This window comes from Anser anser (genome assembly GCF_964211835.1).
Source record: "Anser anser genome assembly, chromosome: 1".
In the NCBI taxonomy this organism is placed as follows: Eukaryota; Metazoa; Chordata; class Aves; order Anseriformes; family Anatidae; genus Anser; species Anser anser.
The window spans coordinates 100,335,960-100,351,382 of NC_139720.1; the positions used below are offsets into that span (position 1 = coordinate 100,335,960).

The 15,423-nt window shown below is 50.7% G+C and overlaps 1 protein-coding gene across 2 annotated transcripts in view; it reads left to right on the forward strand.

Moving 5' to 3' along the window:
* The window catches only part of SIDT1 (SID1 transmembrane family member 1), a 44,537-nt gene extending 31,826 nt beyond the window's left edge, over nt 1-12,711 (forward strand). For both annotated transcript variants that reach the window (XM_083819960.1, XM_083819961.1), the window contains 12 exons: nt 370-436; nt 1,438-1,511; nt 2,108-2,231; nt 3,461-3,578; nt 4,533-4,669; nt 6,321-6,429; nt 7,624-7,700; nt 8,899-8,945; nt 9,750-9,855; nt 10,173-10,283; nt 10,725-10,838; nt 11,156-12,711. In XM_083819960.1, coding sequence (XP_083676086.1) covers nt 370-436; nt 1,438-1,511; nt 2,108-2,231; nt 3,461-3,578; nt 4,533-4,669; nt 6,321-6,429; nt 7,624-7,700; nt 8,899-8,945; nt 9,750-9,855; nt 10,173-10,283; nt 10,725-10,838; nt 11,156-11,218 — 1,147 coding nt within the window. In that variant the 3' untranslated portion in view covers nt 11,219-12,711. The remainder of the gene's footprint in view (nt 1-369; nt 437-1,437; nt 1,512-2,107; nt 2,232-3,460; nt 3,579-4,532; nt 4,670-6,320; nt 6,430-7,623; nt 7,701-8,898; nt 8,946-9,749; nt 9,856-10,172; nt 10,284-10,724; nt 10,839-11,155) is intronic.
* Nucleotides 12,712-15,423: the final 2,712 nt, after the last annotated feature.

Here is a 15,423-nt window from a genome sequence, read left to right on the forward strand (position 1 = left end):
AGGCTTTGGGCAACCTGGTCTAGCAGAAGGTGTCCCTGCCCATGGCAGGGGGCTTGGAACTAGATCTTTAAGGTCCCTTCCAACCCAAATCATTCAATGATTTGGAACCCAAACACACAAGCTTGTGGTGCACATCCTGGCTTTTCTTGTGCCCGTGGCGTTTGCCTCCTGTTTGGATTAGTTCATTTGTTCTTCTGCTTCATGGGGATCACAACCAGAGCTGGTATAAAGCAGTGGCAGGGAGAGAAGGGCCTGTGCCCTTAGGCACTGGGGTGTTCCTGCTCCTCCACCAGCCCTGTGAGGCTCTGTGCTGGAGGTGCAGAGATTGTGTTGGTGTGTGTAACTGCTGCTTCTGCCTCCTCTCTGCAGGAACATCATCACCATCGCAGTGTTTTATGCCCTGCCCGTCATCCAGCTTGTCATCACCTACCAGACGGTGCGTTGGCCTTTGTGGGCTGTCTCCAGGTCTTGGGGTCATCTTGTCTTTAAACGTGATCTGTGGCTGCACAGTGCAAGGGTGACAGTTGCAGTGAAATTGGGGTCCCCGAGGAATCCTGCTCTGTCTTTGAGGAGCAGTTTACTTTAGCTGCTCTCTGTATCAGGTTTTGATCACTGTTGCTAGCTTGTTATTCTGCTGCAGTTATTCTGCTATTTCTGCATGGTAAGCAGGGATTGCAGCTCCCTACACCTCTGTTTTCCTTATCCTCCAATGCCTCATTTAGGGCTTATTTCATTTTAGAGGCAGGAGGAACCTGCTGTTATCTTTGAAAAACAACCAAAAGCAAGTACGGTTTGCTATGATATGAGTGATTTCTTCCAGTCCTTGATATCCTGTTGTTATTCCAAGATTTGCAAGCAGATCTGTTTCTCATCCTAGTTCTGTTAGTGCTGTTGGGTGAGAGCACACACACTGTTTTCTCCTAAAAACGTTGTCAGGTCTGTGGCCTGTAGCAATATTTGCCCCCCATAAAAGCTTTACTTGCAGATGTTGGTACTCCCCATGCCAGTGCTACTGCTAGGCTGCCTCCTGGTCCCTACATGCCTCTTTGCATCTGACTACACAGTGACTTTCTTCTGAAACACTAGCACCTGGTCCCTGCTCTGCCCCAAGTACTGAAGCTAGGCAAAGAGAACAAAAAAGACCAGATGGGTTTCAAGCCAGTCAAGGGCTCAGCCAACAGCAGCTCACCCTAATCCTGTCTGAAGGACTCTGAGGGGCTGCCACAAGCTTTGCTGCTTTTCAAGACCTTGTGGATCCTGAGCTACAGTGGCTCATGAAAAGCTGCAGAGTGTAGTGGCTGCAGAGCTGCACCCCTCAAGTGCTGTACATGCAGTTTGTCACTTACACCTTGTAAATGCGCTGTGTTTGCACAACACAAATGCCTCCAAACAGGGAGGATTTGCTAACATCAGGTCTCCCACCTCCTTTCTGTCCAGGTAGTGAATGTGACAGGCAACCAGGACATCTGCTACTACAACTTTCTGTGTGCTCATCCCCTCGGGGTGCTGAGGTGAGTGAGCCCTGTGGTCACTGCATTACTGCCTTATGCATCCAGGGTGCTCATGCTGTGTCCAGGTTGGGGGTTTATCCTTACAGGGTTCACAGCAACCATGCTAAGACCTGCTGATAGTTTAGGGCTCTGAGCAGAGTCTTCCTGGGGTTTCTGTTGAGCTCAGCAGTGGCTTTCTGTTGCAGTCAGATATGCACCCAGGAATATGTGGTACTTAGGTTGCCCCAGCAAAGCTGCTTGGCAGCAATGAAGGGCTCGTGCTCGTTTGGACACTTTCACATGTATCCAAGGAGAAGCAGCTCTGAAGAGCAGTTCAGATCAGTCCTTTCAGTGCAGCACTTCTCTGACCTAATATTGGACTGCAAAAAGAACCCAGAGTTGGGAATCTCACAAAAAAGTGTTAAATTTACCAAGGCAGATGAACTACTCAACCTAAAATTGTAGTCCAGTGTGTAAAAACGGCAGGTGTTTTGCAGCTGTTGAGGTGGAGGATGGTGGAGGTAAGGGGGGACAAAATGGATTCAGTTTATTGTGGCCTGGAGTTCAGCCTCCTGCTGCTATGCTGCCCTTGTCGTAAACTTCCTTCTTTCCTGCAGTGCCTTCAACAACATCCTCAGCAATGTGGGCCACACGCTGCTGGGTTTTCTCTTCCTCCTCATTGTGTTGCGCAGAGACATCCTCCACCGTCGGGCCATGGAGATGAAAGATGTCTATACCCTGGTAGGGAACATGGTTGCATGGGACCAAGTAGAGGGAGGAAAGGCAGGGTGAATTTGACAACCAGAGCAATGCACAGTGGTTTTCAATTTGCCTTCCTTGCTGGAGGATTGAATTCTCCTCTTTTTCCTTCACTGAAAAAGGGTGGAGGTGAGACATGTTCCTGCACACCCCACCACTTTGCTGCTTGCAGTGTGTCTGTGTTGCTCTGGTTACCCAGCCTGGACTTGCAAGGACAGGGAGATGAGTAGAGGAACAACTCCTGTGGCTCTGTCTCTTCCTCTGGTGTTCACTGTGGAAGAACAGGGACAGATGTCTGGGAGCACATCTGGATCCCTGTTTTGTCCCATGACGTGGCAGTGGGGAGAAGCATCTGTCTTCTAGAAAGCAGTATGTTCCTGTGAACAAAAAGCTAGACATAGGTTTGTAATGGGGTTTGTGAAAAGTGCAGCCTTAACTAACATCCTGCTAAATGTGGTGTTGCTGAAATATTAATTTTTTTTCTTCCTCTGGAGAGTGCTTTTGTTAGTAGTGAGGTTTGATTTGTACAACACAGCCAAGAGTTTCTTCTTGTTACTCTTGTTAGCAAGAAGGCACAAAGCATTGTATGATAATCCAGAGGAATTTGGCTCTTTGAGCTCTGAAGCAGAGCTCGTTGTAGTCAGAACCTTTACGGTCTCTTCAGTATCTCCCGGGAGATGATGGAGGAAATCTGCAGCCCTGTGGGCAGTCGTGCTGGTGATTTCTGGAGAAAGGCAGCTCTTTCACCGGCTTGGTAGCAAGTAAAGGCCTTAGCAGATTTAGGGTTCTGGTGCTTATGGGCTTTCAGATGAGATCCCAGCCAGATCCTGATGGAGACGCTTTCTTAGCTGTGTTGATGGACTCTGCTACTCAGGTGCCTTTAACCCCTCAGTGACCACAAGAGCAAGGCTGCTCTTCTGGGTCCCCGTTGTTCTCTCTGTTTTGTGCAGGATGTAGCACAGCTACAGGGCAGTGACATTTTGGTCTCCAGATGTCAGTAACAAGGTCATCTGAGGTCTTTAGACCAGAGGCTTGTGTAGTTAACTTGGATTCGCTGCCTGTGGATTCTACCAGCCATGCAGTATGGCTACAATTGCACACACGCTGGAGGACATGTGTGGGGGTTAGGAGGGGTGAATTGATGGAGAATGAAAGTTTGCTTGTAATCAGGACCGTGAGGGCACTTTCTGTACAGCTCTGTTCTCTTCCAGGACTATGGGATCCCAAAGCATTTTGGTCTTTTTTATGCTATGGGCATCGCTCTGATGATGGAAGGCGTGCTCAGTGCCTGTTACCATGTCTGCCCTAACTACTCTAATTTCCAGTTTGGTAAGCTGAGTTGCCTTTTTCTTCTTGTGCTGGAAGTAGGCTAGGCCATGCTCTGACTCCTGCTGAACTGCCGGTGTTTCTCACCCCTCTACCCTTGCTAGGCTCCCTGGAGCTTGCCTGTTCCAGGGCTCAGTCAGGAGGTAGAGAGGCTTTGGATGATGGGGACTGATGCACTTTGGCCTCCTCTCCAGACTTTGAAACTCTGGTAGTGTGCTGTTGGCATGAACTCCCTTTGCCTTTGCCGCTCAGAGTTTGAAGATGGCAAGTGTACAGCCTGAGTGGCCAAGTGCTCAAGCCCAGGAAGCCTCTGTCTGCCGTTGCAGTGGAAACTTTCCACTGTGGAGCCGCTTCACCTTCCTAGAGAGAAGAGGAGGTCGGGGAGAGGGGGGAAACTTGCCTGCATGCATAAATTTCAGATGAGAGGGAATGAAGACAATACAACCACGCTGTTCTCAGAGGTGCGCAGTGACAGGATGAGGACAGGAAACTCCATTCAAACACAAGAAAATGCTTTTTTTTGTAATTGGGAGGGTCGTCAAAGACTGGAATGGATTGCTCAGAGTTTGTGGAATCTCCTGTGGAGATGTATTCAAAGCCTGACATGGTCCTGAACAACCCTGTTACAGCTGATCCTGCTTAAGCAAGGGAGTGGAATCAGATGACCTCCAGAGGTCCCATTTAACCTCAACCATTCTGCATTTCCTTGCCTATTTCTGTGCTGTCCTGTTTTGGGCACTTTTCTTCTGAGCCTCTTTTTTGTTGCCCCGGCGCGTGGTAGGTGTGCTGCAAGATAGCAAAGGACAAGCTGCTGAACGATGCAGTACAGCATCAGGGATTTGTGCCAGCTGGCCTTGAGTTAGACCCTGCTGCCCCATTTCTCTGTACATACTTTGAGCAGCTTTCTCAGCCTGCTGGCAGTACCTGCTTTTACTTTTTATTGTGTTCCCTCCATAGATACCTCCTTCATGTACATGATCGCAGGACTGTGCATGCTTAAGCTCTACCAGACTCGCCACCCAGACATCAATGCCAGCGCCTACTCTGCCTATGCCTCGTTTGCTGTGGTCATCTGTCTGGCTGTCCTTGGAGTGGTATGGCTCTCTCTTACCTACATTCTCTGGGAAGCAGGCGGTGTGGCTGGAAATATGGCTTAAGTGGGCAAAGGACAGGGGAGAACAGCAGAGCTGGATAAAAGCGTGTTAAGCAGCTGCTAGAACTTGAATTTCTGGTGCTTTTGGTTTTTTCTTCCTTCCTTTCCCTGATCTCACAGGGATGGGAAGGGCAGAGTTTCCGCAGGTGGGCTCCTTTTCAGGCCTTGCCTACCACATGCCCTCCTTCCCTCCTTCGTGCACCAAGGTGTCTGTGTACAGGCACATGGCTGGCCCCCAGTAGGGTGACCCACTTTGGAAGAGGAAGGTGAGGCTGGCTGAGCTTCCCAGACAAGTGTCCTGACCTGGTTGCTTGTGCCTCTTTCTCCCGTCTGGAAAAATCTGCAGCGCTGGCCACATCTCTTGCCATTGGCCTTGCTATTTTTGGAGAAATACACAGTGAGAATAATGGCTGGTAGGGTCCCAGGCAAGTTTCTGGAATATTTGCCTACAGAAGGGCACTGGAGCAGAAGGAGTCACAAGAGGGTCACCCTTTGACACCAGCGGACGCTGGTGGGTCAGGCTGGTACAAAGCTTTGCCTCTTTGCTCATATAGCATTGTGAGTGCTGAGCTGGGTTTGCCTGAATCCCTGGCCTGTGCTTTCTTTACCTTGGAGGTCTCTGGTTCTCTGCATTTGGAGGACTGTAGGACTGTTTCATTCAGCAGTAACCAAGCAAAATCCATTGAATTCTTGCTTTGAACTACTGGCTGGTCCCAGCTGGACTGTTAGCCAAACTCTACCCCACATAACGCAGAATGCCAATTGATTCTATGAAGGTAAGAGGCTGTCTGTGGGATAAGGCAAGAAGGAATAGCTGGTGAACTCGAGAACTTCCAAGAATCTCTTGATAGCTGTGCTAGATTTGCACAAACACTGTTCAAAACAGGTTCAAAACACTGCACTTTTATTATGGGATGCTGTATGATTTTTTGTGAGATATTTTGAAGTTGTAGGGTGGAGCTTATAAGCTGCATGTCTCTCTTGCTCCATTCATTCAGAGGCTTTCAGCTTGCTTTTTTTCTCAATGCAAAAGGAAAAGTTCAGGCATGTGCTGTGGCCACAGGGGAGGGGAATGTGTGGTCACAGCCTGTCAGCAGACTGGAGTTTCTGGACTCTTCAATGTATAACTGAAATATTAATGTTTTAATAGGTCACTTCCAGTCTTTAAATAAACCAAAAGCCTACAATTACCCGCAGAACAGCTTTATCCTTTTGGGATTGCAGTAGTATACTTGGTAAAGTAATGGTTGGTTCTCTGACTGCCTTTGTAAAATCCAGCTGCTGACCAGAGAGCTTGCCTGATTTGGGAGTCCCTGTTTCTCTGCTCCCTGAGCCAGCTGCAGTCCTTCTGAGCTGTCACCCTTGTCTGAAGGGACATTTGGGAAGAACAGTCCATCCTCCAGAAGTGCTGAGCTCCTCTTGCTTTCCTGAACTATGTTTGGATTTATAGATCTGTTTTGGCTTGGAGGATTTGGGGGTTTCTCTTACATGCTCAGTGGGGCTGTCTAATGCACCGTGGTGATACAGGAGAGAAAAGGATCATCCTGCTGGTAACAGGGCTCAGTTTGCTTTTAATATGTCTTTGCTTTCAGGTGTTTGGGAAAAATGGTATGTGGTTTTGGGTCATTTTCTCGATGATCCATGTGCTGGCCTCACTGGCTCTCAGTACCCAGATCTACTACATGGGCCGCTTCAAGATTGGTGAGTGCTGTGGCTGAGCCCTCTTCCCCTGGGGCGTGCAGGTGCCTCCTGCTCAAAGCCATGTGAGCCACCTCAGTGGCATTTGGTGCAGCTGTGAGGCCAGCCTTGCAGTGTGCTCTTGTGTTCTGGGCTATCCTGTCCTCTCCCTCATCTGTTGCTCTTCCTGGCCTCTCAAGTCCTCATGTTGCTGCTTCCCAGACCATGGGAATCAGCAGACCCTGTCTGCCCTGTGGTGCTAAAGGAGCTGGGCTCCCAGGGAGTCTGCCATACAGCTGCAGCTCTCCCTTGTGCCGTACTCAGAGGGGTGAGCCAGATAAACCCCCCCTCGTGGGGAGAGGGGGAGGAGGTTTGGTGGGGATCCTGGTTCTTGTGCTCTGCTTACAAACATGTTTCTCCTTCCTCTTCTGCTCCTGTCTGCCTCAGATGGCCCTGATTCAGGTAACTGGGAGCAGCTCCCATTCTTCTCTGAACAGACTGAACAGCAGCTTAGCGGCTGGGGATGCATGGATGTGAGGGGTGGGCAGGCTTGTGTGCCACCTGGAGAAGTGAAGTCAGTTTGCCAGCAGCTGTGCTGCTTGCTCCTTGGCAGGAAGGGGACGGTGTAGCACAGGAGAGCTCTGATCTTGGCTCGGGAGCCTTCTTGAGCTCCACGTTTGTGACTTAAGAGGGGTGTTTGTGTGCGTGCGTGTCTGTCCATCCCCACTGCCCCTGATGGCTCTCCAGTGAAGTTTTCACAATGCTTTTGGGAGCAGAAATGGCTTGAGTACACCCTGCCTCTCTAGGCCCCTCGTACAACAGATGAGTGTCTGCTGCATTTTCCTGCTCTGCCAGCTTGTTCCATGGAAAGCATTTTTCCCCTTCCTACATACGCATCTGCCCTAAAGAGAAATGGCTGCAAAGCCAACCTGTGTAAGTGGACAGGCAGGGCCTATCTGATTTCTGGGCAGTGCCAGTGTCAAGGGGCTGTTTGGTTTTTAGCCTGTTGTTTTCGCCAAACACTGTCCACATCCCCTGGTGGCTGCCCTTCTGCTCAGCATGGGCTGCTCCCAAAGGGCAAGAAATTAATCTGTGGACACCCTGACCTCCACACTCTGGATCCTCTGTTAGCCAGTGGGTGCCTGCATCTTTCTCCTGTGGGCACTTTGGAGCTCGCTCTGCTGGCTACACTGACTTCTCTGTCCTCTTCTTTGGCAGACTTGGGGATATTTCGTCGGGCAGCGATGGTGCTGTACACAGACTGTATCCAGCAGTGCAGTCGGCCGATGTACATGGTAGGTGATTTCTCACATCGCAGCACCTCCCTCAGCATTTGGTCACTTTCCAGTGTACAGAAGAAAGGGTTGTGACTATCTGCAAAAGTGATGCTGCCTGCTTCCCTTCTCTCCCCCTAGCCCCACCAATGTATAAGTAATTATAGATCTCTGCTGGAGCTGTTTAACCCCACCAGAACTTCTCAGATCTAAGGCTTGGTGAATAAAACATCAAAGCAAAGGTGATACAAACATGATAGTATTTGTCTTTGCTCTCTCTCTCTCTGGAGACATCATTTCAAAGGAATTGGTTTAAGGCTCTGTGCAGCACAGCCTCTCCAGGGAATACAGTGACTACCATGGCTGTGTGGCTTATGCAATGGCTATTGCTACTACAGCGCCTCGGGGCTGGCAGTGTTTTAAAAAAAATAAAATAACAAAACAAAACAAACAAACAAACAAAACCCAACAACAACAAAACCAGTAGCTGTTACCTCGTATCCCACTGATTGCTTTCCCCTGGGCAGAGAGCATTAATTAGTGTTTGAAGCCAAATGAAGTTTTTTATTTATGGGCTACATTTTTTTTTTTAATTCCCCAGTTTCACAATAAGCCTCAGACTGAATTTTGCAAGCAAACTTGGTGCACTCAAGTATAAAATAAGCCTGGCTGGCCTGAAATAGCTAAGTCATAAAAGCAGCTGTGTAAGCATAAATGCACATGCCCCACAGATGTAACCCTTCTGCCACAGTTAAAGTTCTTCCCTTGCTAATGGTGAGACTGGTGAAAAAGGGCTCTGTGAATATGTGTGGGAAGCTATCAAATTTTTTTCCAGCTTCCTCTTTCAAACGTCCTTTTTCTGTGCAATAAACTTCATGTAAATTGGTGCGGGGAGAGGAATCTAACGAGGAAAACAGTGGAAACTTAGTCGAAGGATTTACAGACAAATGAACCTCCCGAGACTGATTCTTAAGTGATGGGCTGGTCCTTCTGTGTAGATGTTTAGTCTCTAGTTTGCAATGCTCTCCTCAAATCTGTGAGGGCCAGAGCAGTGTTCATCTGACACGCGCTACTGTGGAGCAAACGTGAGAGCCGGGTGCATACACATTTACAGGAACCAGACTCCAAATCCTCAGATAATGCTATCCTGAGTTTCTGAGGCAAAGGCCTCTTCTTGTTTCCTTCTGCTTTCATACAAACACTGATGTCTTCTCTTCAGGACAGGATGGTGCTGCTCATCGTTGGAAACCTGGTCAACTGGTCCTTGTAAGTAGTGGGCTGCCAGTGTCTTGTGTACTTGTGCGTGTGGGCAGAAGGATTCAGTACTGACATGCAGGTGGTCTGTGGTGGTGGGGAAATGCAGCAGTGCCTTGCAATAGTCCTGTCCCGGAGCCCTTCTGACACATTTTGGCAAAGAGATGGATCCAGGTCTATGGGTTGCAGGGCACTACAGAGCTACCTGAGACATCCTTAGTGTTTCAGCCGGTGCTGTCTCATGGCTTGTGTCTGATGAGCTTGTTCAGGGTTGGTCTGCCACCACAGTGCTCTGTTGTGCTATGCACATGTCCCTTGTAGCTGGGAGGTTTCCAGCACAGCCCAGGTGCAGGAGATTTGACAGAGACACTTAACTAGTCACAGTTGCAGAGCCCAGCTCGGCAGTAACGGGATGGCTGGAGGGACCAGCTCTTGGATGAGATGTGAAATCGTTGCCTTAAACTCTTGCTGTTTTCTAAAGCTGCTTCTCAGGAACACGCCCTGTGCTAAACACAGAGATCTGGGGCCAAGTCCTTCTGAGTGAGATGCATTTGGCCATGGGGTGGAAGCAACCCAGGCCTTTGCTCTGGTATCTCTGGTCACTCTCAGTGGATGAATGTGGATGAGTCTGTTTCACTTTGCGTTTCAGCGGGGAACAGGGCTGAACACTATTTTCTCCAGGAAACTGGGAGGCTGCAGCAATGTTGCCGTGTCCTGTGGTCTGGGGGGAGATGCAGGTGTTGATCAGTTTGGGTATGTACCCTGTCTCCAACGGAAGAAGCTGTCTAATGTCTCTTCTCCCCTCTTTCCCCTCAGTGCTATCTTTGGGCTGGTGTATCGGCCCAGAGACTTTGCCTCCTACATACTGGGCATCTTTATCTGTAACCTGTTGCTGTATCTGGCTTTCTACATCATCATGAAGGTAAAAAAGGGAGATGTAGCTGTCTCAGGGTTGCCTGCCTCTGAAGGGGAAGGAATAGGCCTCCTTTTGGCTGCAGTCTGGACTCCTGCAGTGCTGCAGAGGTGCATGGGGAGGCCTTTGTGGGGCCTGGGGTGGGACAAGGGGCTGGCATTGGGAAGGGGATGCTGTGCAGTGGTTGTCTTCAGGATAACTGGACTGCATCTCCCTGGAGTGGGCAACCCTTCATGGAGGTAGACAGTCCAGGCTGGCAGGCCAGCCCCATGTGTGGCTCTGGCCCATGGGAAGCCCCCGTGGTGAGGCTGCATCCCTCCCTGCAGCTCCGCAGCTCCGAGAAGCTCCTGCCCATCCCTCTGTTCTGCATCGTGGCCACAGCAGTGGTGTGGGCGGCTGCCCTCTACTTCTTCTTCCAGACCCTCAGCAGCTGGGAGGTAATGTTTCCCTTTTGCCATCCTTCTGCCTGTGTCTGTCTCTTGTCACCTTTCCTTCCTGTTGTTCTTTTTCTACAAAAAATAAAATACTACGGGCAAAAATTTTGGTCTGCTCATGGAGAACTGAAATGGCTCAGCTCCTTTAGCAGATTGGGAAGGGAGCATGAGAAGCTGTGTTGAGCCAACAATGACTTTGCCTGCACCTGTGGAGAGATGACTAACCCAACCCAAGCTGTGGGTTGTGGTCCCAGGTCTCTCCCCAGGTGTGAAGCATTACATTGCATTTCTCCCATGTTCTTGCTTCATGTCCTGTCAACACAGTGCTTTTTCTTTGCTTCCTCATGGAGGGTTAGAGCAGGGTGTTCTCCGGAAGGTTCAAAGTGGCTTGCGTGGTCCTGTGTGAGCAGATAGCAGGTCCTGACCACCTGCGCTCTCCCCTAGGAGACTCCAGCAGAGTCCCGGGAGAAGAACCGGCCGTGCATCCTCCTAGGCTTCTTTGATGACCATGATGTCTGGCACTTCCTCTCTGCAGCTGCTCTGTTCTTCTCCTTTCTGGTAAGTCCTGCTCTCAGCTCTGCCATATGGCCTCACCCTCTCCTCCTTTTCCTTGTCACTCCATGTGCGTGTGGAGCTGCAGCCACCCTACAACACCACAGAAGTACCGCAACTCTTCTTGGCTCTGCCTCAAGACATCCTTCACAGTAGGATGCTCCCTTGCCACTGGAATCAGGAATCAGGCTTCCTCATTTGCCTTGTTCCTCCCTGTGCCTCATTGCCTCAAATTCCCTCTGGGGCTGTGGGTCACACAGCTGTTCTCCCCCAGCTGTGGCTGGCCAGCGAGACCTGAAGCAGCCTTGCATTTCCCTCCTTAGGTCCTGCTGACCCTGGATGATGACCTGGACACGGTGCGCAGGGACAAGATCCCGGTGTTCTGAGCCCCTGGGGGACGGAGGCGTGGGGGCGTCCTCAAGCCCCTTGGCTGAAGGCGCTGGACCACTGGTGTCTGTGGGGAATGGGCTTGCTTCAGTGGCCTGCAGCCCCGTGGGAGCGGAGGAGCCGGATCCCACAGCAAGCACCAAGGGGTGCTGCGGTAGCTGAGGCAGGACCGGGAGGGAAGATGATGTTTGCTCCTTTGCTACCGCACCCTCTGGGGCAGGTACAACCCAGCAGCTGCAACCAGCGTGCAGCCCTCTGTCTTGTGGGTGCGGCAGGTACTGGAGGCAGTGAAGAGGGAGGAAACAGGAGGTGTACGTAACACCTTTGCTTCCCTTTCTCCCTGCCGATGTGCTCTGCTTCCTCTCCGGTGAGTTTGAGAAGTGCAACACAGCTCCTCCTGCATCGGCAGCCAGTGCCTGTTCCCTGCAGGCTGCTGCCCTTGGAGGGTCCCTTTTGGCAGCCCAGGGGGAGCGTTTGGCTTCTGTCCCACCGCCACCCCAGCGTGCAGAACAGCTGCCGAGTGAGCAAAGGCCTCCAAGCTGAGGTGGCAGCAGGGGACTGCTTTCTCTTCTGCGGGAGGGGCTCCTCCTGTAGCTGGTGGGGGCTACAGTAACAAGAGGAACACGTCCAGGGGCTGCAGTGTTGGATGTGGATGGTGGACTAGGGCTGCTCACAAGTGCTCTGCCATAGGCAGAGCCTCACCTTGCTATTGCAGCCGCTCTCACTCACACGTGTTAAACATCTTCCCGTCCCTTATGTGGCAGCTCCTATGCAACCGCTTGTCAGTGCGATGGTCTCCTTACAGCACCAAACGTGCTGTGACCATGAAGGAGACGGAGTGGTGAAGCCGCAGCCCAGTGTGCTGGGTCGCTCCTTGGTTCCTGCTCCATGGCCCAGTCCAGGAGCCTCACTAAAGGGGTAGGGGAGAGTAAGGAAGCTGTCCAGCAGCCTCAGGCTTTCTCTTCCCACAAGCTTTGGGAAACTCGGCAAAGCAGGTTCCCATAATTGCTGGGGTGCAGAGGAGGTCTTGGGGACATTGGGGTTGAGCTCTTTATCTAGAGATCTGGACCAAACTTTTTTCCCTCCACTTCTTCAACTTTTCTGCATCTGAAGTTTTTTAATGTCTTCACATTCTTCCTGAATGATCAGTTATTTAAAAAAAAAAAGAGAGAAAAAAAGAAAGAGATGTGAATTGTTGCAGGTGTTGCATCTAAAATGTGACCTGCTTTGCTAATTTTGGATTAAAAACTATTCTTTGAGGCCTGCTGTCCTTATTTTTGTTATCTGACTTTTTTTTCCTTTGGTGTATATGCATGTATTCAGTGATGCAACGGCTCCGTTCTGGTTGTGTTTACCAAAACAGAAGACTGGTAATTTTCTACTCTGAGAAGTCTGTATCTCCTAGGAAGGTTTTGCACTAACGGGTTTTTATTTTACTTTTTTTCTAAGTTGAAGTTTGTCAAGATGGTCAATAAAATGAATGTTCCTGGTTCCCTGCTCTGCAGGTTGATCTGAATTCGTCCTGCTACAGCTCTCGGCAATGGCAAGGGGAGTGCTCGGGGCAAAGGGACACCCGGTGTTGTTAGCCAGCTGCTGTCATCCTCAGGTGTCACTAAGAGCAAACAGTGACCCTGGAAAAGTTTCCTGAGCAGAGGTACTGATGACCTGCTCGTTCTCTTTTCTCCAGTTAGCCCCATGAGGACAATTCAGCTGGGAACAGAGGCTTTTCTTTGGCATGGTAGCCCCTTCAAGTGTAGAAAGGGAGTGCAGAGCGGGATGGAGGAGGAATCACATGGGAGGCTGCCAGACATCATTTAGCTGCACCGAGATGCAGCTGCATTACAGGCAGAGCACACAGAAGGCAGCGGTGGTCCCAGCGTGCTGAGCTGGGTTATAATGCTTTGGGCTTGTTGGGGCTTGCTTGCAGGTTTGCTGTGCAGATGGAGTTGTATATTTTCAGTACGCAGAATAGGTATGAATAGGGGCAGGTTTCTCAGACCTGTTGCTAAGCATGAGCTGTTCTTCCTTCAAGGTATCAGCGTGTGCTGCAGAAAAAAAAAAAGCCACTTGCTTTTCTCTGAGAAGTGCCAGCAGAGGAGTATCAGGCTGAGGAGCGTTCCTGCTTTCTATTCAGCCACCCTGCAGCCTTGCCGTTTGTTCTTGGTCTAGCTAAAGTGACAGAATCCAATACCAACTACACAGGTTTGCCTGCAGCTTCTTTTTTCTTCTCCATAAGGAGAGACTGCAGGGAAGCCTGACCTGCAAAAACCCCAAATCCTTACTGCTGAGTGCAGCAAACTGGGCCACTCTGATCAGGGCTTCGTAGTGAAGCTGTGGAGCTCCATCTTGCTCAGCACAACCCTAAGCTTGCTGTACAGATGGAGCCACTTGGGTTTCTGTACCTAGAAGCGTATGAATGTTTGACTATATATATATATAATGTGTATATATATTTAAACACATTTATATATATATGTGTGTGTGTGTGTGTATACACACACATTTGCAACGCAGGTTCTGTGCTACCCTGTCCTGCTACCCACAAATGCAAAGGCAGCTGTAGGAGCCCATGTTCAGGAAGCTGAGGTGTGCAGGATGTGCTCTTCCTGGAGCTTTAAGGTCACACAGTAATACTCAGTGATGGCACTGCGTGCTGCCAGCACCTTCTGTTCCCTCTCCTCTCTGCCTCTTTATTCCTGGCTCCAACAGCAGGAGCAGAGGACTGAGGCAGGGCTGTGTGGTGGCACCTTGAGGCTGCATGAAGAACTGCAGAGGTAGAGCTGCTGGGAGCTGACAAGTCCACACCATGGTCATATCACTTGGTGAGGTGAGCAAGTAGGACAGCACTTTGGGGGCAGGACTGGAGATGTAGGAGAAAGAGGGGAGAAAATTTCCCCATGGAGTCCTCACCGTGGGCCTTGTGCTGGCTGTCTCTTTTTCTAGCAAGTGCCTGGAAAAGTTCGGGCCAAGCCCTGTGAGGGCCTTTGTGGTGGGTTACGTGGCTTTGTGTGCGGAGGTGCTGCAGCAGGGCAGTGCATGGGCTAAATCCTTGGTGCTGGGAGCACAGGGGGGTTGAGAACATGGCCTGTCAACACCAACAGCTGCAGCATCACCTCCTGCCGAGTGATAAACCAGAAGAAGTATCTCCTTGAGGCAAGGCCCATCCCACCCTGCTGGGACCTGGAGGGCGATGTGTCTCTTTGTCTGGGGTGGGAAATTCTTGGAGGTGGGAGGCATTGCTGAGGTGGTAAAGGTGCTTGAGGTGGAGAGAGTGTCCTGCATTTGCTGGAGGCTCAGTGGTTGGAGCCTCTGCCCCCTGCAGAAACTCCACCCGTGTTTTTGTAACGCCGTTTCTCAGTGCCCGTGCTGCTGTCACACCGTGCAGCAGCAATCGCACCAGGCGAGGGCACGCTGAATATTTTATACGAAGTGGGCAAGTCTGGCCAGAGGATCCAGTGCAGTTTCTTACAAGATTTAGCAGGTGCTGCCTCCCTCGGACCCCTTGAGACAGAGAGCTGGGCAGGGGCGTGACGTCAATTTAAAAACCTGTTGATCTTGGCAGGGTGTCAGGATCCTGCTGTTTATGGGTCTGATCCAAAGTCCTGTTTGCTCTCTGTGCTGCCTTCACACCCCTGCCCCCCGCTCAGCCGGGTGCAGGATGGACTCTTGCCTTGCAGGACTGCCCCAACCTGTGCTTAGCTGGGGAGAAAAAGTGGCAGCTTCTTCTCTTGTAGTCTCAGAGCTTGTTCCAAGCCTGTTTTTGCTGCTGACCAAGAAGCTGGTGATCATTTCTGACTGCGAGAAGAAACTGTAATGCTGAACAGCAGTTGGAAGGGTCAGTGTAGGAGGTAGGAGAGCAACATATGGGCTCGCTGTGCTGAGCACTACGCAGAGCTGAGCACAGCATGCACACGGCAAGGTGTTAGCAGCAGCGCGGGAGCGACTGGCACAGAACGAGCAGAAAAACAGAGCTAAATACACGGAGAGGCACCTCAAGCCAAGACGGGGGAGGAGGAGCTGGAATCATCTCCCTGCTGCTTCTGTGCCTACAGCTTGATGCGACGACTTAAATTTCCTCTTGCCTTTGCCCTCCCTGGTTTCTGTTCGTGCTTCAGTTCTCCCACCTCAGACCCGGCACTGGCAGAAGTGGCTCAGCCTCTGGCTCGGCCCCTGAGCAGCTCTGTGTCACCACCTGTCCTGGCCA